At 42.0% G+C, this 23,774-nt stretch overlaps 1 protein-coding gene across 11 annotated transcripts in view; it reads left to right on the forward strand.

Moving 5' to 3' along the window:
- Positions 1–3,441: 3,441 nt before the first annotated feature.
- LOC308372952 (neurexin-1a-like) overlaps positions 3,442–23,774 on the forward strand; it is a gene marked incomplete at both ends in the record, with an annotated part of 317,493 nt that continues 297,160 nt past the window's right edge. For 3 of the 11 annotated variants that reach the window (XM_080848320.1, XM_080848322.1, XM_080848324.1), the window contains 3 exons: positions 3,442–4,153; positions 19,575–19,592; positions 20,867–20,896. In XM_080848320.1, coding sequence (XP_080704446.1) covers positions 3,442–4,153; positions 19,575–19,592; positions 20,867–20,896 — 760 coding nt within the window. Of the gene's footprint in view, positions 4,154–19,574; positions 19,593–20,866; positions 20,913–23,774 lie in introns of all 11 variants that reach the window. The other 8 variants (XM_080848318.1, XM_080848321.1, XM_080848317.1 and 5 more) reach the window with 7 other exon arrangements.

Here is a 23,774-nt window from a genome sequence, read left to right on the forward strand (position 1 = left end):
TCCCTTTATACATACATACATTGCACAGACTCCTATTAAGAATTCCCTTATATACATTGCTCAGACTCCTATTAAGAATTCCCTTATACATATATACATTGCACATTTTCATGAAGGAACATCCAGCTACATCAACATCCATGAGGCGTGTTGGACAGTGGCTCAAGTATTGATTCTTTTATAAAATAGTTTTATCCTTACAATACTGTCACAATACTTTATGGTACTTAAAAATTGTATTATGTCAAGCAAACATACAATTTAAGGGACATGCACTCAAACGAACACGCATGCATGCACACAATAACAAAGTGACCCAGGGATCTGTGAGAGGTAGCAGTAAAGAGAGAGAGAAAGAGACAGAGAGAGAGAGTGCAGGAGAAAGAGGGGTGGTTGTAGCTATATCATATCTGATGATCGGTTCTAACTCTTGAACTGAGTATGTTAAGGTCAATTGTGCAATTCTGGAAGTGTCCTCTGCTGACTAAACTCACTTAGATGAAATACAACTTACATACTCTCCAACCTTTTGATAGTTCATGTTGCACCTTTGCTATAGTTAAAAAGTCCACATTTAGCCAACAATACTAGTATAAACCCGCCTGAAATAATTTAGTTTTTTGCATCATAGGCGGCCTACAATTTTGCATCATAGGCGAGAAATAACCTACATTCATTATTCGGGGGTTGGACTGTTATAAAAAACAAACTTTCAAAATACATTTCAACACCGATAATAATTGCAGGACACACCTCCGCCACGAACTGTGAGCTTATTTGAACGCATTCATGGATAGCGCCGTGAACTGAGTTCGAAAGGGCTACCTGCTCCGCGGCATAGTTAATAGCGTGGATAATTTGATCTTTCTTCGCGTCTCTCACTACACAGGAGCTGTTACATGGCCACATTCATCTCGCTCCCTTGGCATCCTCTGTGGCATCCAACTATCGCTGGCTTGAATGAATTTGCCACACTGTTATGGGACGTACAATCAGATCGTTCCATAGCATCACTTTGGCTGCACCTGCCATAATCAAATTTAATGATTGTGATTGATCTGGTCAATGTGTGTGATTTGAGTGCACAACCATTTGCATTTAGCGGTGGTGCGGTCCAAGGTGCTGCAGCGCCTCTCCCCCCCTCCCCTCCCCATCAGAGAGCGGCCATGTGACCCACCGTCTCAGGCTTCTGTCAGTCGCTGGCAGGAGCGCAGCGGGGAAGCAGCGCGTTGCACCTTTTCTTCTCTCAAAATTATCGGATTTTTCTCTGACACCAACTTTAATGTTTTCACCGTAACTTGTAACTGAAAAGGATGAATTTCAGGTAAAGGAAAATAACACTCTTCTCCTGGCGATATTAGGGATGTTTTTGAGGGCGCTGAGGACCGCTCCTCACTCCTTCAGTGATGCAGTGATTCTTGTTGCGGAACATTGTGAGAATTCGCGGTGGATGTGAAGAATTCTGTGTGTGGTTGAGGCAGAGACGGTATGCTGATTTTTGTTTTGTTTTACTTCAGCTATAGTTTAAGTTTATTCTGTCAACCTTTCGGTAAACAGCAAGTAGCCCAAGCCCAACACTTTTTAGGAGGATAGTGCTGGGAATTGTGTAAAGCTGTGATTTGGGTTTGCAGGTGCTTTCACGTAAGAGACTCGTCTTCATCACTTGTCTGAAATGAGTGCAGTTGCCTACATTGTGTGTTAATTACAAAGGTCAGACAAGTAGCATACCCTTTGCATATAATTTTGTTTGGAGTTTGTTCAGTCTTTATATTTAGAACCAAATTGCACATAGATTGTGCGCCCCATTCAAGATGAGTGTGCGCCGCTGAGCGATAGCCTGGGAAAAGCGGTCGACAATTATCAGAGAATGCAAGACTAAACGGGTTTGCGTCTTCAGACGCTTTATAGGTCGTTTTGGCTCTACGTGTAAGCAACTGGATCTCCGGTTTCCTTTAATTTGGAATTCTGATTCGTTGTCTGTGTGGTTACAGTGATAGTTCTTGTTGTATGTAAAGGTAACCGATACGTTACCAACTATCCATATGATTAAATCTGCGCAGTTGCACTATCTTCAGCAACTCAAAATGAAGAAACATCGAAGGTATGAAGGTATGCTTCCCAAGTCGCAATTGTAGACATGCATCGTGGGCTAATTAGGCCCTGCTAAGTTATTGTAAGTAGCCTGCTGCCACATGTTGTCAATCTCAACCGATGTTGGAGCTCTCCTTGGTCTCCTTGGTGACCCTCAATGAAATGGGGTGCGCGAGGCTGCGAGAAAGGGAGGGATTGTAGGGAGAGGCAACGAAAGGGTACTCAGAAGCAGCCATCCAAAAGGGTGCATCTGGAAATTAGTTAAATATCCGGCATGTCTTAACTTATCAAATGGAAATGATGACATCTTTAGTGGCAGTGATGGCGAGTTGGAGTATGCTGCTTATTAAATATTTTTTATTAATTGTGTTACAGCAAACTGTTCCTCTAATTAGTGCAAAAATATATGCTTCTTTCAGAACATATACACATAAACCATAGGCTGTAATACTTATATGCTACTTTTCACAAAAAAAATATAATTTCATTATCACAGCACCTTCCTTTGAAGGCCTGTTTGTTTTGGGAATTATTCTGAAGATAGGTCGAATGACGGACAGATTTGTATTAAATGAACGTGTAATTAGAATTGATCGAGTTTAGAGGGCTGCATTAATGTTCTAAGGTTTCAAGAATAATGAAAAGACTTGTGGCAAACATGGTGCCATCTTTTTGAACATATATAATAGCGACATTCTCTCAAACGCTGTATAGCCTTAACTAGGAAGTCGGCCTCCCTACACCTTAAGGTCCTATCTGGCTGAATGTCCCGGTATGTCTTGGCTTAAAATATTGTTTTATGTTTTTGTTCCTCAGCGCCGGTGTCATGACAGCAACGCGAAGATGCCTGACGCGAAGTATGATGCCTGACGATTGCATCAACCATACTCCACGGAGCCAATGATCTTTTCATCAAAACTATATTTTAACATTGTTCAAACTGAAATCGAACCGTGGCCGCAATGTTCCTGAACGCAAGACAACAAATGGATGCATTTCTAATTTGAAATAATTGACTGTGAATGACTTGGATTTCATGAGGGCGCAGGTGGAGAGGGAAGGACAGGGGAAGTAGTTACCCGTTGAGTAGTAGTTCGGAGAGACACACGTCATTTGGAATTAACAGTGTCAGTGGAAAATTACATTAGGCTTACCAGAAATATTTTCTCATGGAGGGTAGAGTAGCCGGCAGATATGGGGATGCTCTTTCCACCTAAGATGTTCTTGATTAAGTCCCAAATTCTCCCAAATCAAACAATACGTTTTGAGGACTTTTACAATAAGGATAGCCTCTCTGTCGAAATTTCCCATCAGTAGTAAATACGAATTAACATAGCCCTTTCGAACATCATGGTTCTTACAATGCGGCATGGTGCCCATCTAGTATGGATGGGTTTGGTTCTGTGTTGTGTGGTGGACCTCGGTGCCAGCCTGGAGTTCACTGGTGCAGAGGGACAGTGGGCCACCTTTCCCATGTGGAATGCGTGTTGCGAAAGCGAAATGAACTTCAATATGAAGACCAAGAGCTCCCAGGGACTTTTGGTGTATTTTGACGACGAAGGCTTTTGCGACTTTCTGGAGCTACTCATCCACAACGGCAAACTCAGTCTGCGGTTCTCCATATTTTGTGCCGATCCAGCAACGGTTGTTTCTGACACAGCAGTGAACGACAGCCAGTGGCATAGTGTCACCATAAGGAGAAGCTTCAAAAACACCACGCTCATCGTGGACAAAGAGGTCAAATGGGTGGAGGTCAAATCCAAAAGGCGCGACATGACGGTGTTTAGCCATTTATTTCTTGGTGGGATCCCACCGGAATTAAAGTCCCAAGCATTGAGGCTAACGTCATCGGTCGTGAAGGACCAAGTTCCGTTTGCTGGATGGATAACAGACTTGAGAGTGAACAACACTGAACCGATACTCGTCAACAGTGCAGGGGTCAACAATGACCTTTGTGGCACAGACGTCATGTGTCTGAATGGAGGAGTGTGTAGTGTTGTCAACAACGAGCCGACCTGTGACTGCTCAGACACTGGCTATCAAGGAAAAGACTGCAGTGAAGGTAAGCTCTCTGGATTCATATCTACTTAAACTAGTTTTCCTTTAATTTAATTTCCTGAATAGAGGGAACATGCTTCAGTAACTGTCAGGTCATTAGGTGAAACCACCAGTGTTGTATTAAAATGTCTATTTTACGAAAGATTACAATTATTTAACTAAATGACTAACATGGATGTTGCCAACATGCAGCCGGAGGTAAATTATGGAGAAAAATAAAAACATAGTGCGGTTAGAATGACTTTATCATGTTTGCTTGAAGCAGGCCAACGTTAATTAGTCATTTTGCACCTGCAAGGTCTCATTAGCTAAACATGCAGGTGTTCAACATTCTCCAAGGTGTACACCCCTCTCCCTACCAGAGGCTCCAGGGATTTAATGACCTTTGAAACTCTCTGTTGGTTTTTGTTTTGAAAGTTTCCATTTATAAGCCTTTCCAAAGCAGAGGGACACATGACTTTGAGAGGACAAAAAGCCAACCAAGCTGTTTTGGCAACTGAGATAAAATCAACTTCATGCTTAAATAAACATTGACAGACCCCTCTTGTCACAGTTAGTTTGAGATGTCTGTATTAAAAATATAGCTAAGGAGAAATCAGTTTGGGATTTAAAATAAAGCAGGCTTTCCTATATCAGGGCTTGGCAGAAGTACATGCAGACAGACGCTATTGAATGACAATTATTCAAACAGCTCAACAGCAATGCAGATTTGCTTTTACTTTGGAAAACCATTTGACAGTTATACTTATTTTTTACATAATTTCCTGGTGACTGCTGTATGGTGGCTTCTGACTGGAAAGGGCAACAGTTCTCACATATTTCTTGTGATTTCAGGAAACAAAATGGCAATTGTGTAAACCATTGTGCGTAGTGTTTAAAAATGTAAACACAGTTGTTCCTAAATCACTCAACCATAGTTAAACAACAACCTTTTATACATTTGTCAGTCAGCTGGTGATTCTATTGTGGGCAACATTTTATTGTTGTTTGACCCTGAAATGGTCTGGTCATCTACCTGCGGTTGCAGTGGACTCAGGTTATATGTTTAGATGTGTTGAGGCGAATGTGAGATATTATTTTCTCTTCTTTATAGTCTGGTTCTGTGTTCCTAGATGCCTAGTGCTGGCTCAATAACGGATAGTTGTGCAGTTGTGGATTCTGTACGCTTCAAGTTCTCCAAATGTTTAATGGGGTTTTCAGTTCTCACCTGAGGGAGCTACAGATCTGGAGGGTCAAGAGTTGGCTACATCATGCATGATATTCAACAATGGTGTATTCAGTTTCTGTCAGAAGATTTTGAACTATGTCACTTTCAAAACCTTTGGTTTTGGCATTTGATTAATGGCAACATTCTCTTTTACTCAGAGTGCAGAGATTAAGGTTCATGCAGTTACAATACAACATCTTTTGGGCCAAAGCCCAAGTATAGTCCGAGACTGCTGCTGGAGTGGTAGGTTCAGTGTGTCTTAAAGAAGCCCCAGTATAGTCCAAGACTGCTGCTGGAGTGGTAGGTTCAGTGTGTCTTACAGAAGCCCCAGTATAGTCCAAGACTGCTGCTGGAGTGGTAGGTTCAGTGTGTCTTACAGAAGCCCCAGTATAGTCACAGACTGCTGCTGGAGTGGTAGGTTCAGTGTGTGTTACAGAACGGCCAATTTAGTCCGTGACTGCTGCAGTAGTGGTGTGTTCAGTTGTGTGTTCAGTGTGTCTTACAGAGGGACTCGTGATTCATACATGGCCTGTTACGCTAGCCTGCAATTACAGTTGACGTTTTGATATTGAGTTTGTGAGGTCACCTTATGTTGGAAGCCTCTGCTCTCATTGGACGTGTGTGTGTGTGTGTGTGTTTGTGTGACGTGGATGTGTGTTTGTGTGTATGTGTGTGTGACGTGGGTGTGTTGAAACACATTCTGCAAGGTGACACAATTATGGCATTCAAGCTTGTGAGTCATAGGATCCTGACCTGACATATTCAGCTTCAGAGAGCGGTTGACATGTTGAGGGACCTATTATTCCACTCATTCCTGCTCTGGGGGGCCTTATGCAAAATGGGATAAACAAAAGGCTTTGAAATGTCAGATTTTGCGTTATGTATGGAATCACACGTAGGCTACATGCATCTTTTTTTGTAAAACATACTTGAAACATATCTTTTGTAAAACATACTTAAACCATACATTTTGTAAAACATACTTAAACCATATCTTTTGTAAAACATACTTAAACCATATCTTTTGTCAGGCCTTTTCACCTTGTTGGTGGTGCTTCCGGGACTGATTGGAGGAATAGTTTGTCATCGCATGAATCAAAGATAAGCGGCAGGGTAAACTGCAAGGGTGCCAGAGTGCCGTTCTGTGTGTGTGTGTTCGGTGTGTGTGTGTGTGTGTGTGTGTGTGTGTGTGTGTGTGTGTGCATGTGTGTGTGTGCATGTACTCTGCTCATTCATGCCAGTGGATGGGCTGATCAGAACTCAGAACCCAGACAGGTGGTGTTATAAGTGCTCAACGCAGTAGTAACACAGCTAATTGGATTTTGTAGTGGATTATTCTGAGCATCTCATAAATGAATTATGTCATTAAATGCCAAGTCATTAGGAATCACTCACACACACACACACACACACACAGACACACACACACACACACACACACACACACACACACACACACACACACACACACAGACACACACACAGACACACAAAAGCATTGCCAAATATGTTCTTTCCTTAAGATATTTATCCAGGCCCTGACATGGATTTGCATGGCAGTTTCTTCTGGTCATTAATTCAGCCTAGTGTGATATGGGATTCAAGCCTGCATGTAAAGGGTGAGGGTTAGGGTTAGGGCACATCAGACTGGAGGTGCCATCAGTCCCAGCAGTCCTGCAGACCTGGAGAAGAACTCGGAAGAATATTGTATGTGACCGTCAAACTGTAAATGCACTCTGTAAAAGCACTCTGTCAAAACATCTAATCTGCTATTCTTCATTTTAAACCAAAAAAAACCCTAAACTCTCCTATTTAACATTGATGCAGGGACGGCAGTGTCATAATTAAAACTCAATTTCTGTTCGTTTGTAGTGGCTTATCCAGTGTGGCAGTGTGGGAGTTCATTTCTGTGTCTTTTGAACTGCGGCAGTATGTAACCCAATTCTGTCGAACCTGTACTCGTGTCCTTCAGCACATTGAAGTGCAGAGAGTGTGAGTGCGGGGAGAAGAAGGAGACACGGGTAGTGAGCAGAGGAAGAAGAGGTAGACTGTAATTGTGTGTGCATGGCTGGAACAGAGGAAGAAGAGGTAGACGGTAATTGTGTGTGCATGGCTGAGCCTGTGACTTCAATTTAAAGGTCTTTTTATCCTAGTCATGTTTTCTAAAATGTAACAAATGCCCCAGTGAACAGACATCATAATGAGGGGACAGATTGGTCCACAACACATTTAGGTGTAACTCATTTAACTGTTCCTAATAATAGTGTGTTGCGAATATCAGGACATCATTTTGATGAATAAACAATAACAAACAAAAATGTGAACCATACACATTAAATCTGATGACTGGGGTGTGGGCTTGCATGGCAGTATTTGGCAGTCAAGCCCAGTTCAACAGAATTAGGTGTGAGTGTAGGGTTAGGGTTAGGGTTAGGTGTGAGTGTAAACGGTAGTATTGATTGGATAAAGCCAAACCTCTAATGGGATAGTACAGAGCATGGACACTCACTACCCAGCGATTCACAGGTCAAACCAAAGATTAGTAATATGATTTTGTTGTGTCTGAATGATTTCACTCGTCACCCACTGATGAGTCTTCACATATCAGCTGCTGAAGAAATATGAATTAATGACAAGCATATAGTGTTCAAACAAATAACGCAAATTCTTTCTGAAAACATATACATTTGTCTAAATATTCCACCAATCGATGGCCAACATTTATGGACGAGGATCACACTCCCTCTCTTTTTGATCGGTATAGAAGATTTAAAGTGTTTCTAGTCAGGATTTCTTATTCGAATGGCCAAAATGCGCATTCAAAAGGATGGGGACCCAGCTAGTGTGGCTTATACACAGACAACAATCCAATTACTTTCTCCTGACCTGCACTGGCCAGGTAGATGCACTCTGAGAAAAAGAAACGCTTTTTGAATGATTAAAACCCATAATAGTTCTGTTTCAATTTAAAGAATTGTATTGTTCTGTCTGAGGGGACCAAGGCCAGCGTTAATGCATGTATGCTCATTGTTATGTTCTTTTTTTGAATTTATTCAGTTGCTATGGTTCACTTGGCAACAGTGTTGCCAAATAAATCCTCCCCTCCTTTCCAACAAGTGAATTTGCTGTGTTCATACAGCCATTAAATTAAGCCAAACTCATAATGCACCAAATATCTCGGTGAGTGGTGAGGTTGTAGAGAATGGTAAATTATTTCAGAATGAACAGCTGAAATTTAACACTGAACGCACCATATTTGAAAATGAACTCAGCTGAAATAATTAGAGGCAAAAATAACAAAACAAACAAACAAAAAAAAACTCCCAGTTGAAGCCCAAACTGGTCCAGATGCACAGTTTGCTAAGACTGCATCAGGCTAGCTTGTGGGGCAGACTCCAGACAGGGACTAGGCCATAGGTTTAGAGATGGCAATTTACATTATGTTATGTACACGGAATATTATATCCCAATTGAGACCATTAGTCTGAAAATCTGACAGCATTTCTGGCACTGAAGATACGTTAATTAATAATGTTTCAAAAATGCATATTGTGAAACACAATGGCAAAACCATCCAGAGTGCATCAGCAGCCTCTAATAGCACAACGATAATCTGTGTTATTGTGTTCATTCTCCCTGTAAATTAATGACTAGTTTTGTGTGCTCAGCTACTGGTCATTATACATGGCAGATTAATTATCCAGGCACTTTATTTGTTTCACCTACATAGCCACCTCTGGAATATTATGTCAAAGACCTCTACCCAGTATGTACATCACAGACACCGTTAATACCCATTACTTAGCACCAACTGCATTATTGGTGCATTATTGCCCTAATGCTTGTTGTAGTTGTATTTAAACCTCTTATTCTTGGCAGCCCTCTTTCAAGTTGAGACTTACATGACACACAATGTGAGTTTCCAGAAACACTATAACACTGCTCAGTAGTATTACTAATTTGGCAATAAGCACAAACTCAGTTTGCCTAGAATAGAATAGATCTAGAATCGTGAGGTTAGCTGTGGGGCTGGGCCTTGCCGAGGTGGGACTTTGAACAGGTCTGAGGTCTGTGCTGCCCATTTTGCATTGTAGTGCAATTTTCTTGTGTGTCATCAATGCTAAATGTCTGAATTATGACACGTTTGCAGATGGTGATGTTGGAAAAAAAAAAAAATCTCATAAATTCAGACTGCCAAAAGGACTTTGTGAAAACGCCCATCATAAAACATACATCAAGATTCATGTCACTGAAGGAAATCAATCGCTGGCAAAATTCATTACCACTCCTCGGTCCAGCCACACACTGCAGCGATGCAGACCGTGCTCACATGGGTAAAAAAGGACATACTATAGTCTCCTGTCAGTTTTTGAAACATGATTTTGGACCCTTCCATTAAATAATTTAAAAGCTTTTTTTCATTACTTTGATCAGATGAAGGGATTAGTGGATTTACAGTGCCTCACCCTCTACCCCTGGGTGCACACATTAACACAAATCCTTTTGTTTGGTAGGAACAATTATTTAGATGCACTCTTCTGTGGTTGTGAAGGCTGAGCCTGTCATTACACAAATCACATGGATCCTCAATATGACTCACTTTTTTAACATAATGAAATGGAATCTGGTGCATTATCTCTTTTCTACGTTTGCAACGAACCAAACTGTCCGAGCTGACCTTTTCTGCTGAACCACGTACCTTTTATTTGTGTGCTTTTGCGTATATGTGTTTGTGCACCTTCTTGTGTGTGTGTGTGTGTGTGTGTGTGTGTGTGTGTTTGGGTATGTGTGTTTGTGCACATTAGTGTGTGTGTGTGTGTGCTTCTGCGTATGTGTGATTGTGCACATTTGTGTGTGTGGATGTAGTGTTCATGGGTGCCTGTGCTTCCTTTTCTGCACACATCCGTGTGCGTGTGTTTGTGTGTGTGTGTGTGTGTGTGTGTGTGTGTGTGTGTGTGTGTGTGTGTCTGTGTGTGTGTGTGTGGTAGGGATGCTTATATTGCCATTCTACATTTTATATGGTGTAATAACATAATCTGAGCCTTTCCCTGTCCAAGACGCTGCCACTGCTGCTCTTTAGTTGAGAGGCACAGAAAACAGCAGCACAAAAGAGATCAATGCCTTATCATCCTCTGTGTATGGAGTGTGTGAGTGTGTGGGTGTGTGTGTGTGTGTATGTGTGTGTGTGCGTGTGTGTATGGACAGGTTTACAGGGCCACGCGGGGTTAATGCATGTACTGGAACAAGCTTTGTCCTTTGTTTATTGTCAGGAGCGCAATGAAATCCAGGCACGTGTGATATTCACTGTCCAGTCAGTGTCAGCTTACACGGACAATTCTTCAAACTCTAAACAAAGTGCCTGGAGTGAGTTTCTCTTTGGGCTTGAGCTGTGATGACTGAAGCTCCGCTGCAACAGCACAGTGATCCTATATGCCACTGAGCCCCTGAACATGGATTATGTATCAATGTGCAGTTACCTTTTGGTGCAACGCACTATAGAGTACGACCTAAAGGTCTGATACGGGTAGAGAGCCTGATATTTATCTTTTTAAAGTGGTTGTCATAGTAGAGTGTGCACAATGTGTGAATCAAATTGATGCCTTTTTTTTTAAATAAATGAATGACTTTGTGAATAATACATTTCTCTTAAATAAATTCCCTTTTATCAGACAGTGCTTGTGGGAGCTAGTAAGGCTAGTTATTTTAGGGGCCTGCTAGATTCTATGACCCTAAAGATTTCCAGGCATTTTATTTTATCTTGCTCAGAAAGGCAGATAAACCACAATAAGAGAAACATGGAAATGTTGGCTCAGTCAGGACAGAAACCAAAATAAAAATCCCGGCGCTCCTTGTGTTTGTGATGCCTGTACCCTCCGTAAGATTGTCTCCCACTGTAAGGCCAGGTCTGTGTGGCTCCCCGAGAGTGTCAGTCTGTCTGTAAGGGTCGTGCTGCCTTACTCAATGCAGCCAGATTACCAGTATACTGCTGTCTCTCTGAGCCCACAGACAGATATCGGATTCAGAAGATTAGAGGGATTTTCCCTGGGGATTTTCGGTCTTGTTTTAAATACAACTGCACTTGACTGTCAACGGGAGTATGTGTGTGCGTGCATGCAAGTGTGTGTGTGTGTGTGTGTGTGTGTGTGTGTGTGTGTGTGTGTGTGTGTGTGTGTGTGTGTGTGTGTGTGTGTGTGTGTCTGTGTGTGTGTGTCTGTGTCTGTGTCTCTCTGTGTGTGTGTGTGTGTGTGTGTGTGTGTGTGAGTGTGTGTGTGTGTGTGTGTGTGTGTGTGTGTGTGCAAATGTGTGTGTGAGTGTGTGTGTGTGTGATCTGTAGTGACTACACCACTCCAAGAAGGAAAGTGGCGTCTCAGCATCCTGTCTCCTGGGAGACAACAACACAAACCACACACAAGCACAGGTTCACACACTGACCAACATACACAGCTCCTCACATCATGATTAGTTTATCTTGTGCCCAAGAGCTCACTAACACAAATGGATCTCAGCTGTGAAAAAAAGCAAAACATGCAGTCAGTCAATACTAAAGTGCATTTGATGCAAAACAGTTTTCTATGCCATAGCTGTATCATTAGTTTTGGAAACTGTATGGTTTTGGCAGTTACTTTTATCAATATCTCACAAAGCCACAAGGCTAAAGGAATTTCTTTACTAACGTCTGACTGTATACTCCTCATTTAATGACATATTGACTTCTACAAGTGGAATGGGTCTCAAATAATCTCTAGTATAGAATTAGAATGTTTCCTTTAAAGTTAATCCCTCAAATGAATTTTATTCAGACCGGAATAATTGTCAGATGAGAAATCCTCCAACCAGTAAGCAGAGATTGGCCTCTTACTACAGATATTCAGTGAAATAGCTGAATAATGGTTTCCCCCCCTCAGACTAAGAGTGAAGTGCTTTCATTGAGCTGAAAGTATTCAAGCTCTTGTTGGGCTCTGCATGATATGTTTCAGTAGATCTTTGACATGTGGAGCCTTGGGTTAGCTCTCGTGGTAGTTGGACACTGCAGACTCGGATGTTGTTGTACCTTTTACATTCATGTACTTTGACATCTCTATGGGTGGTTCCTAGCGTCCACAGTCTTCGAATGAGACAGAAATGTTTACCGACAGCCTTTGTACATTACATTTTCACTTGAGAGCGCACAAACACTGGCTTTGCCATAACAGCTGCAAATGTGCTGTATTACAACCATAGGAATTTAGGAAATGCTGTTGATTACCAAAACACAGGAAGGACACACTCATGGGGGATATTGACAACGCTAGCCTCGGTTATGTCATTTCATAAATTACTTTCTGGCGAAAGCAAATACGATATTCTTATAATGACTGCCTTTGATCTTTTTTTAAAGTGTGTTGTTAACACGCTGTTACTTGGATAAACCAGCCTCTATTGTTTGTGTTTCTTCGCTGTGATAAGATGAATTTGAACTACAACAGAGGGCCCCGAGTATAATGAGATAACCCATTTGTGCTCCATTTATAGCCTGCTCAGTGTGTCTGAAATATGCAGGAAGAACTTAAGAGCCCTCATTTTGTTGTTGCTGTAATCCCCTTGCAAGGCGCATGGCGTGTGTTTATCAGAGATGGACCATGGAGGAAAAAAAGAAAAAAAAAAAACGGAAGGAAGATTTATTTCACATCCGTAATACTATCCTAGATATTCTCAATCCCAGGATTAAGGTTATTAGAACTGTAGCTCCGCTGTGATTACCCTGGTGGCTCAGTCCAACCCACAAGATGTAAATAAAAAAAAAGAAAAGAAGTGGGCCCATCTGCTCCTACAATCCCCTGTGTGCCCCATTGATGGAGGGTTAGATGGAGGAGACTGTTACCCAGTGATGGAGGGTTAGATGGAGAAGACTGTGCCCCAGTGATTGAGGGTTAGATGGAGGAGACTGTTACCCAGCGATAGAGGGTTAGATGGAGGATACTGTTACCCAGTGATTGAGGGTTAGATGGAGGAGACTGTTACCCAGTGATTGAGGGTTAGATGGAGGAGACTGTTACCCAGTGATAGAGGGTTAGATGGAGAAGACTGTTACCCAGTGATTGAGGGTAAGATTGAGAAGACTGAGGCCCATTGAGGGTTAGATGGAAGAGACTGTGCCCTATTGATGGAGGGTTAGATGGAGGAGACTGTTACCCAGTGATGGAGGGTTAGATGGAGGAGACTGTGCCCTATTGATGGAGGGCAGGCTGCTACTTACCACTAGGTTCTTTCTGGGTAACGATGGCGTGTTGGTTGATGTGGCCTGATGAGATATACACACACACACACACACACACACACACACAAACACACACTAGATGAAGGGGACCATGAGATATATTGGTCTTTGTCAAGTGGTTGTGAGTTGTGGAATCCAGTTGGATCTTGTTTGAGGGTCTAAGCAGAGGAATATGCAAGGCTGTGTATGAGCAACGCTTGGCTATGAGCGATGACATGTTAAAAAAGGTAGGAATGCGAGAGAGACAGGGGGATTTAGAGGTATGTCCAGAGAGAAAGACACGCTGACAGAGACCCCCTCTGCGCGCAGAGAGATGCTAACAGTTTCAACAGGGTGCCAGATGTAATCTAACACCAAACCAGAAGACTATAACAGCAGGTCTGATCGATTCCCATCAGGGCGGCTGGTCACTTAGCCTCGGTTTTCTCTCTCTCTCTCCAAGTTTATTGTGTTTTGAGAGGAATCGGTGAGGCTGGTTAGCTGCGACATGCTACCAGCGTCAATGCATACAGGCTGGGGGCCTTAGCTGGGTGCATTAGCTGGGTGCATTAGCTGGGGGCATTAGCAGACAAGCGTACGCCTGAAGGATGGGCTCGTGCTCCTGCTCATTAGTCTTGATTTTGGCTAAATTGTAATTTAACAGCAGATTGATCCATCGTCTGAATGGTAGCATTGACCTTTGCTGCTTAGTCCAACAAGCATTTGTCTCCCTTTAGATTATTGTCTCTGCTGCTGCTGAGCACAGTGTGTGTGTGTGTGTGTGTGTGTGTGTGTGTGTGTGTGTGTGTGTGTGTGTGTGTATGTGTGCTGAGCAAAGTGTGTGGCGTAGAGGAGGGGGCTTTCTTGGCTCTTGGCACGTAACAAAGGAGTGTGTGTGTGTGTGTGCGTGTGTGTGTGTGTGTGTGTGTGTGAGGCCGTTACCATTTAAAATGAATGGGCTGAAAGGGTGAACACAGAATGGAGACAGGATTTTTGTCTTAATATACCGTGACTGTGAAGACCTTTTTGGAGAAAATATCAGGGGTGTGTAAAATACCAGAGGGCGTATTCTCCAGCAGCCTTCCTCGGACAGGTGTGGGACTCGGGTTAATGTAGATGAAAAGAGCGTGCAGCCCGTGGTGTGGAAACGTGGAAATATGAAACGGTTTCGTTCGTCATGGTAGACTTCTCACTCAGCTGCAGAGCCGGGTTTGAATCTTTATTTTAGATTCATCACTTTATTTTTATTTTACTTTATTGAATCAGTGCTGCGTGCATGCAGTTGCTTTATTTGACACTCAGTTGAGCCTAGACATTTCAGAGAGACAGTTTTACCTTAAAATGATTTCTTTGTTTCTGGATGTTTTTCAGAATACAATCACTTGAATTAGCCAAATGTTAATGAGATAAACTTGTATGAATACAATGAAGGCCACTGTTAGTATGTACATGTAGGCCATTGTTCGTATACATTGACTCCATCATACACAATGCCATCATACACAATGTTTGCGTTCAGTCACTGAACTCATTACTGATGATTCAGTAATGTGATCTATTCATATAGATTGCTGATATAGTGGCAGAGTTATTCTTAAAACAGAATCACAATCTTTCATGTAGGGTATGCAGCTAGCATTAAATGTCTGGCTTACTCTGCAGTACCTGCAGATGCATACAAAACGACTGTATAATGTTTATGTATTATACACAGCTCTCCCTAATGAGGAATAAGCAGGAAAAACAGCCATTAAGCTGTGACACCCATTTAATTATGATTAAACTGCAGCTTGAAGATGTATACAAGGATTATGAGCATTTCCTATAAACTCCTCTTGGTGTAACTTATCAATGTGGTGGTGTTATGTAGGCGAGACCAGAAACAGTCCTTTAAACTCCTCTTGGTGTATCTTATGAATGTGGTGGTGTTATGAAGGTGAGACCAGAAACAGTCCTTTAAACTCCTCTTGGTGTATCTTATCAATGTGGTGGTGTTATGTAGGCGAGACCAGAAACAGTCCTTTAAACTCCTCTTGGTGTATCTTATCAATGTGGTGGTGTTATGTAAGCGAGGCCAGAAACAGTCCTTTAAACTACTCTTGGGTTAACTTATCAATGTGGTGGTGTTATGTAGGCGAGGCCAGAAACAGTCCTTTAAACTACTCTTGGGTTAACTTATCAATGTGGTGGTGTTATGTAGGCGAGGCCAGAAACAGTCCTTTAAACTACTCTTGGGTTAACTTATCAATGTGGTGGTGTTATGTAGGCGAGGCCAGAGACAGTCCTTTAAACTCCTCTTGGTGTAACTTATCAATGTGGTGGTGTTATGTAGGCGAGACCAGAAACAGGTCAGTGTCATCTTTCTGGGCTGACTCTCACTGAAATTAGGGCCATTTCTTTCTGGCTGTTTATGAGCTGAGCCATCAGAGTATTGAAGCAGAATGGGCTCCCCAGTACGCCATCACTGAAAGATGCATAGAAAAGATGTCGGTAGTATCAAGGATTTTCACTCCCATGTGTTCAGTGCAGCGCCACCTATATACTAGGGGAAGAAGTGAATGGAGCTGCTGCTAGAGCGCCACCTAGGGGAAGAAGTGAATGGAGGTACTGCTAGAGCGCCACCTAGGGGAAGAAGTGAATGGAGGTACTGCTAGAGCGCCACCTAGGGGAAGAAGTGAATGGAGGTACTGCTAGAGCGCCACCTAGGGGAAGAAGTGAATGGAGGTGCTGCTAGAGCGCCACCTAGGGGAAGAAGTGAATGGAGGTGCTGCTAGAGCGCCACCTAGGGGAAGAAGTGAATGGAGGTGCTGCTAGAGCGCCACCTAGGGGAAGAAGTGAATGGAGGTGCTGCTAGAGCGTCACCTAGGGGAAGAAGTGAATGGAGGTGCTGCTAGGTGCCGTGATGTTTGTTCACAGAGCCAAGATGAGAGTGCAATGTCAGTCACATCCTTAGAGAGTGTTTGGGTGCCTTGAAGGACACACATCATCTTTTGGATAGAACTGTGTGACACAGGGCCACAGGAGGCCTTTCTGATGGCACAAGGCCGTTTGGATGGCTGTCATGGATGATTTGAGAGGGTGTTTGAAAAGCTAGTCTCTGCACTTTATGAATAGATACATGCTGTTACCACTTTTTTATATGTTTTGGGGGGATATAGTGAATGTGTGTGTTAGCTGTGGATGAGGGTGGGGTTTTTGTTGAGTCAAGATGTCTTTGGCTTGAATTTAAGGAATATGTGCTCATAACATTTGAAGTAAGATGTCAAATCTGACCAATGTTAATTTAGAAAGGCTTAGAACAGGCCTCGTAATCCTTGGTTCATGAGGTGTATGAGCAAAGACTTCAGAATCTCTGTGAAATAGGCGTTTTAGATAGCAGTAACTTTCATTAATGGTAGTGATTTCATTAATGATCACGTGCTGCTCAGTACTGTCCCTGTAATTCTGTTGACCTAACTATCAGATAATCATTAGCCATACATAACTGCTACTGGTGCTCTTAATAAGAAGATAAAAAGACTTAAAAGGAAGTGAAAGCCTGCTCTAAACATTTGCTATATCTTAATCTCAATTATACGCAAGCCCATGATGCAAGAGGACATGTTAACAGTAGAACTCGGTTTGATAATAGCACATAGTCACTTCATAAGATCTTTTAAACTCTAAGGGCATGTTTACAATATAACTCAGTCACTTCATCAGATGTTTTTCACTGTAAGGGCATGTTTACAATATAACTCAGTGTGATAAAACCCAATTTATAAGATGTTTTACACTGATAGTTTTCTAATGCTTCGAGCTTGTTGCCTGTTTTATGAAAATTATATTTACAGTAATTAATTTATTGTACAGTTCACACAAAAACAGATGGTTAGAAACCGTTTTTAACTGCTTGTATCTTTGACTTAGCTATAATCATTATGTTAGTTAGTTATATAGTATAGTTAGTTATATAGTTAGTTTATATGTGTGTCTGTAAACAGGCTTCCTTTTCATTTAGTTTCTCTCATTTCATGTGACTCCTTGCGACTGCATTGCTGGCTGATACTCTGCCTTCTCAGTACGCTCTTTGAGTGGCACACCATTCATTTTTTTCCAATCCTTCCTTTTGTGAACAAAGTGTCCAATCTTCCCCGTCTCACTGCTATTTCTGCTGCAAATCAGCCAGGTTCGTGAGTGAATGTATCCCTCCTGAGGATCTTATTAAAGCACAATGGCACAAATTGCACCGGACCCTGGGCAACCGCAACCGCAACTGGACCCCTCTCATTTATATCTGAATCCAATTGGAGCCGACGGATGAATCCACTCGCCCGACATGTATTTTGTTCACAAAACGCTGCTTTCATCCATTTGTGTTTGCTGCATGGTGTGATTTGGTTTGGGAAGGTGAGCTGACTCGGACTGGTAAGTGTTTGGGTCATAATGGTGCGTGGGGGCCAAACCAATCAGACGAGGTAGGAGCCTGCTTCTTCTCCATGGGAGGCAGGCAGGCGCTCTGGCCATCTGTCCAGTGTTTGACCTGGGGATGGACCCCTGGCAAAGACCGGTTAAAGTCTCTCATTATGTGTCACTGGTCTTTGGCATTAGGGAGAGAAGACACGCAGCTGTAAAGATTACATAGCTTTTCATGTGTAGTGTATTAACGTGACTCTGGTGAGGCTTTCAAGACACTGCAGTTTAAGGAAACTAACATTACAATTGTCAACAGGTGTCATAGTCTTTCATGGTCATTTACAGAAGCTATTTCATTTCTTGAGGATGGGATTAAAACATGTCATAGGCTAAAGATATACTTACGCTGTATCCCACTGGATTAAGATGCTTTTGCATTACTCCAGAATGTTCTTTAGGGCCTCTGGTTGAACAGCATTCATAATGCATAGGAATGTGTTAAAATATATGAATCTTATGGTCGAGTCAAATACTTAACTTAACATTTAAAATGCACAAGTCTAGCGTTTAATCAAATCTGTCTAAATAATTTAGCTGACGATATATTTATGCAGCTTCTGAGAACTCTTAATTGCATTTACTGACTGACCATCTGTTCTGTTTTAGAAACGTTTTTATTTCTTTTTTTTCTTGTGTTGTGTCTGTGTTATGCATGCTTTATAATACTTTCACCTAATGTAGTGGTATATCCCTTATGCATGGTGTCAGTTGAATACAAAAAAACACATTTATTTGAACAAAGCGAAAAGCACTTTTGTTTTAATATCACTCAATGTGGAGAATGAAACAGCTGCAGTAACTGAAGCTATTAGACTGCATTGTTCCCAGATATCACAGAGCATAATTGGTTTGTATCACAATTGCAATATATTATTTTCAGTGTGATGTAATTTTATGTAATTATAAATCAAAATCAAGTTTTATTTTTGTGCAACAGTGGAGTAATATAGGAGAACATAGTGCTGTTCATAGAAACACATTTCTGTTAAGGTATTATAATATTTTAAAATAAAATTTGTTTTAATTTGGATTAAATCAAGAAAAGCCCCACACTTTGGCAGTCAACTGCAGTGTGCATATGCTTTAGCTCGTAGAAACACCAAGTTAGCCAAATACGCTGGCATGAGAATAACCTAATTCAGTGTCATTACAATTCATTCATAAAACAGACTGGTGTTGTACCATCTTTCACAGTCTAAACCCCAAGTTAGCGTTAAGACCCCAAATATAAAATGAACTCTTGACTAGAAAGCAACACTAGAGACCCACACGTTCATAACACCCTCAAAAATGAATCTGTCAATGTGACAAAAGCAATATCCAAGCCCTTCAGTTAGACGGATGTACCAGTAGACGCCTCATAGCTCCAGAGCTCTCTCTCTCTCTCTCCTGCTGAGGTGCTAGAGGGGACACTTGCATGTGATGTTTGATGCCTTGCATGGTTACGTCATGCAACGGACAGTACCGATATGCATGCTGCTTAACAAACGTCTTCCTCTCTCTCTCCTTGCTTGTATCTGCTTGCAGAAGACAACTATGTTGAAGGTGGGTATATTTCTTTCTTCTTTAATTAGCGGTAGGGGTAGTGCTAGTTGGCAATGGGCATGTGGTAGTTGTGCTTTTGGGGCTCAGGACAAGGTAAGTAAAACTGTGTTTTTGTGCCATTTGCTGTTGGGTGGATGCGGTCTACCTACCTACAGCTCTCTAGAAATAAAGCTTAATTGGTACACCTGCAGTTGATTAACACAGTAAGTGTAAACATATACTAATTTTCTACTCAAAGTTTTGTGCATCCTGCATGGTAATATTTATCAAATTAGTTATTATTAGCATGAACTTGCCTTCTAAAAACCAAACCAATGAGCTTATGTGGTTTGTCAGAGGTTTCCAGTTGAAACCATGAAAGTTATTAGTTAAGTAAGTAATTTTACTGGCCCAGGTCAAGGTAGGTAAGTGATCTAAGGTGAATCAAAGTGGTCTTCCAGGTTGTTTACCTGCCCACTGTTTATGATGGGCCATCTTATATGAGGTCATAGAGGCCATCTTATATGAGGTAGTAGAGGCCATCTTATATGAGGTAATAGAGGTTGCTTTGGCATAATTGGAAATTGTGTCATTGACAAAATTGTTGTTTATGTTAGCTTGGCAGCACAAAAGAAGAGACATCTTTTACACAATCATATGTCCATGATGTTTCTGTAATGTGAAGAGTTTGGTTGAAAATGCTCATATGCGCTGAGGATGCTCTGCCAACAGACTGGATGTGTGGGCAAGTAGTTCCTTAGAGGAACTTCACATTTATATTCTTGCTTTGAGGAGGGGAAAATAAGCAGACCCTGCCACAAAGTAACACTTGCTCTAAACTTATACAAAAATAGATGTTTGAAAATATGAATTTCACATACGTAGGTGTTGCATTACAGCGTCTTCATCTTTTCAGAGTAAGTTATGGACCTTTAGACTGACACTGGATGTGGGAGCTTTACTTTGGGGCCTTCCTGAGGACTTCAAGAACAGAACATTTGAACTGTTTCTCTCTCTCTCTCTCTCTCTCTCTCTCTCTCTCTCTCTCTCTCTCGTAAGTGTGACCAATGAGCCGTTGCAACCAAGAGGTTGCAAATAGAGACTGCAAACCTAATTGCTCATTGGAAAACCCTTGTCTGACAGTGTCCTCCCTCCCCATCCCCCCTATCTCTCCACCCCACTCTCTCCTGCCTGCCGTGGCACAGGCATCCAGTGAGATACCTGTGCATTAAGTGTAACAGATCCTCCCCTTGATCCCTTGTGCTCTGCTGACTGTGCTCTTGTTTTCCTTTAAGGTCTTGCGCACCTGATGATGGGCGACCAAGGTATGGGTTCTGTTCCGTTTCCACTATTGCCTTCATCATCCCCCCTCCTCCTCCTCCTCCTCCTCTTCATCCTCCTCTCCTCTTCACCTCCTCACCTCTGTCTGTTTGCTACAAACTCAAGCTGCTTCTCACTTTTCTTTTCTTTTGCTGCTTTACCTACTATATCAGGTTTAGAGCCTTTAGTATTCCAGGGAGTTTTTTTAAATTCTTTTATTAGTTTTTTTTTCTTTTTCTTTGCCCTTTTACAAATGGGTGCTGTTGTATTCATTTGTGTGCATTTTTATCATTTCTCAGTGGTCCCCATGTGAGTTTTTTGTGTTTTTCAAGGATTGAGCTTTCATGCCTTGCTTCATGCTTTTCTGCCTTGGATGGTATTGTTCCATTCTTCAGTGGTTCTTTTGATTGCATAAGCCTGAGACGGTGGGAGAGCCCTTTTTGTTTGTTGAGCATGGCCACAATGAAAATACAACATTATGCAGGAGTAGTAGGCACTGCATTTTTCATTTCTTGTCTTTTCTTTGCTTTTCTCTGACTGCTGTGATGCCTGTCAGTAATGCACCAGTGAACATGAGTGGCATATTAGCACTGCCTTAGCGTATTAGCACTGCCTTAGCGTATTAGCATTGCCTTAGTGTATTAGCACTGCCTTAGCGTATTAGCACTGCCTTAGCATATTAGCACTGCCTTAGCGTATTAGCACTGCCTTAGCATATTAGCACTGCCTTCGTCTCAAAGCAAAGGAGAGTGACTAAGCATGCATCTAGGAAAGGACCCCTAAATGCCCCCCACTTCCGCCCCCCCAGATAAACACGTAGACAGGCCAGCAACTCTCCCCCCCCCCCCCCCTCCCTCCTCCAAACCATGCCGTTTCCTCACCTAATGTCAGCACCATACTGAACATCCCTCATAAGTCTTATTAGTGTTTTTCTCCTTCCTCCCCAACCCCCTCTCCCTTTGTTTCTTCTGTTTGTTGTCTGGAATATGCTCTCTCTCTCCATGGAATCATTTCATCCAACTTTGTAGGTAAAAACAGAGGTACTAAACATTCTTCTTCCTACTCTTTGGTTCACCTCTTCACTGTGATGTAAATTGTTGACACGAATGCAATGCAATGCTGTCCATGTCTGGGCTGATGCACCTGTCTGTGAATATGACCTCACTCAGATGTCTGGTTGTTGGGTGTGTACACTAAATGTTTGTGCTGTGCTGTGGAAAGGTAGGTGCTGCTTTTCTTGAGTCCAAATGGCTGGAGTGGACAATTCCATTCTGTGCTTGATGCATGTGAATCACAAATGACATCACACATGGGGACTCACTGTGGTTATTGGTCGCCAAACGAACCTGTGCGTTGGTGCTGCTGCCCTGCTGGTAACCATTCTCTTTTTCCGAACGGGTGTGGAAGAAGGTGTAAGCCTCTCTTGGTCGTTGATGGGCATCTGTTGCCTTCTCCAAACTGCTACCCCCATGTTAAGGGTAAGTGGTTGTCGGAACATCACCATTTGACTCTTTTCCTACCATTTGACTGCTAGAAGTAGGCCCCTCACGGGCCTGTATTGTCCTTCGAGCTTATACTATATGCTCCATATTTGTGTATAAAATTGAATTCGCATACACAAGATAGAAAATTAAATGTATCTTTAAAAGTCACATCAAGGTTTAGAGTCAAATGTTCTTGCTGCTATGCTTTTATAATAAATGTTGGAAAACTTGAATGCCCTGAATCCCTATTCTCGCTAAAAATCTAAGTATTTGAAAAGGTTAATTGGCATACGGTGTTAAAATTCACCCAAGGAGAAATTCAAGTGTTTCCAGCAGTACTGCTGCTGTTGGTTCTGCTGAGCATAGCTCCTTTGTACTCTGCAGTTTGTGTATTATATGGTATGGAATCAGCAAATATCATCCTTCAATGCCAGGTAAGAAAGGTACAATAAAAAGATTGTTAAATGACAATGCATAGCTTGCAATTTCCAGGTAAGCTGCCTTACATACACTGCGTTGGACATAGAAGAACATGCCTTATTTTTTTTCTTGTCATCAAATGTTATACAATAACTATGTTAAATTACATGTGATTTTCTTGACATAAGGCAATTTTAGTGGAGCAATAGCTGTTATTTAAGCATATTCATAGTTATGTAGTATTAGTATCATCAGTACCTGAACACTCGCATCAGTAGTATGGAATCTTCAAAATTACCCTCTGCCCCTAACCCTGTATAAGGTAAGTGCCATCTACTTCCTCTTTGGAGCTGCTGCCAGAAGTCAGTGGGTCAGCTAGAGTATTCAGTTTGAAAGCAAATGAGGGCATTTCGAATTGAGGTACAAAGACATGAGATTGATCTTTTATGTGCAGACTGAGTGAAACGTTGGCAATAGGTTTGGCATGAATAGGATCCAGTCTAGCTAATGTGAGCACTGAGCTAAAATGAGTTTTGAGGTTTTTTTGGTCGTTGTGATGTTTTCCTCACTGCATCTATCTAGGGGATATGTGATGGCATAGTCCCATTTGCTGGCACACACGTTGATGATAATCAACAGACTCCCTGTGTCTGCATGAGTGCTTTTGAATTTCAGACTGTGCTTTAATTCGTGTAGAAAATCTCCAGCATGATGATCCAGACAAAACACTCCACTCACCCCCTCTAGTCTGCAGCGTGCATCGTCTGAACCGCTTTCTAAGGACACCAAGGGCAAAAGCCCAATACTAAACAAAGTACAAATACAAAACGAGTGTGCACTAAATGAATAGTATCGACGCAGAATCTCTGTTGTACACCAGAGTGCGGGTACATAGGACCACCACAGGTCTGCTCCAATTGTGTTAAGCGGTATAAGTGTGCTGTCCGCAGATACCGCCTCACTTCCTGTGAGCTCCCCT

Source organism: Sprattus sprattus (genome assembly GCF_963457725.1).
Source record: "Sprattus sprattus genome assembly, chromosome: 12".
In the NCBI taxonomy this organism is placed as follows: domain Eukaryota; kingdom Metazoa; phylum Chordata; class Actinopteri; order Clupeiformes; family Clupeidae; genus Sprattus; species Sprattus sprattus.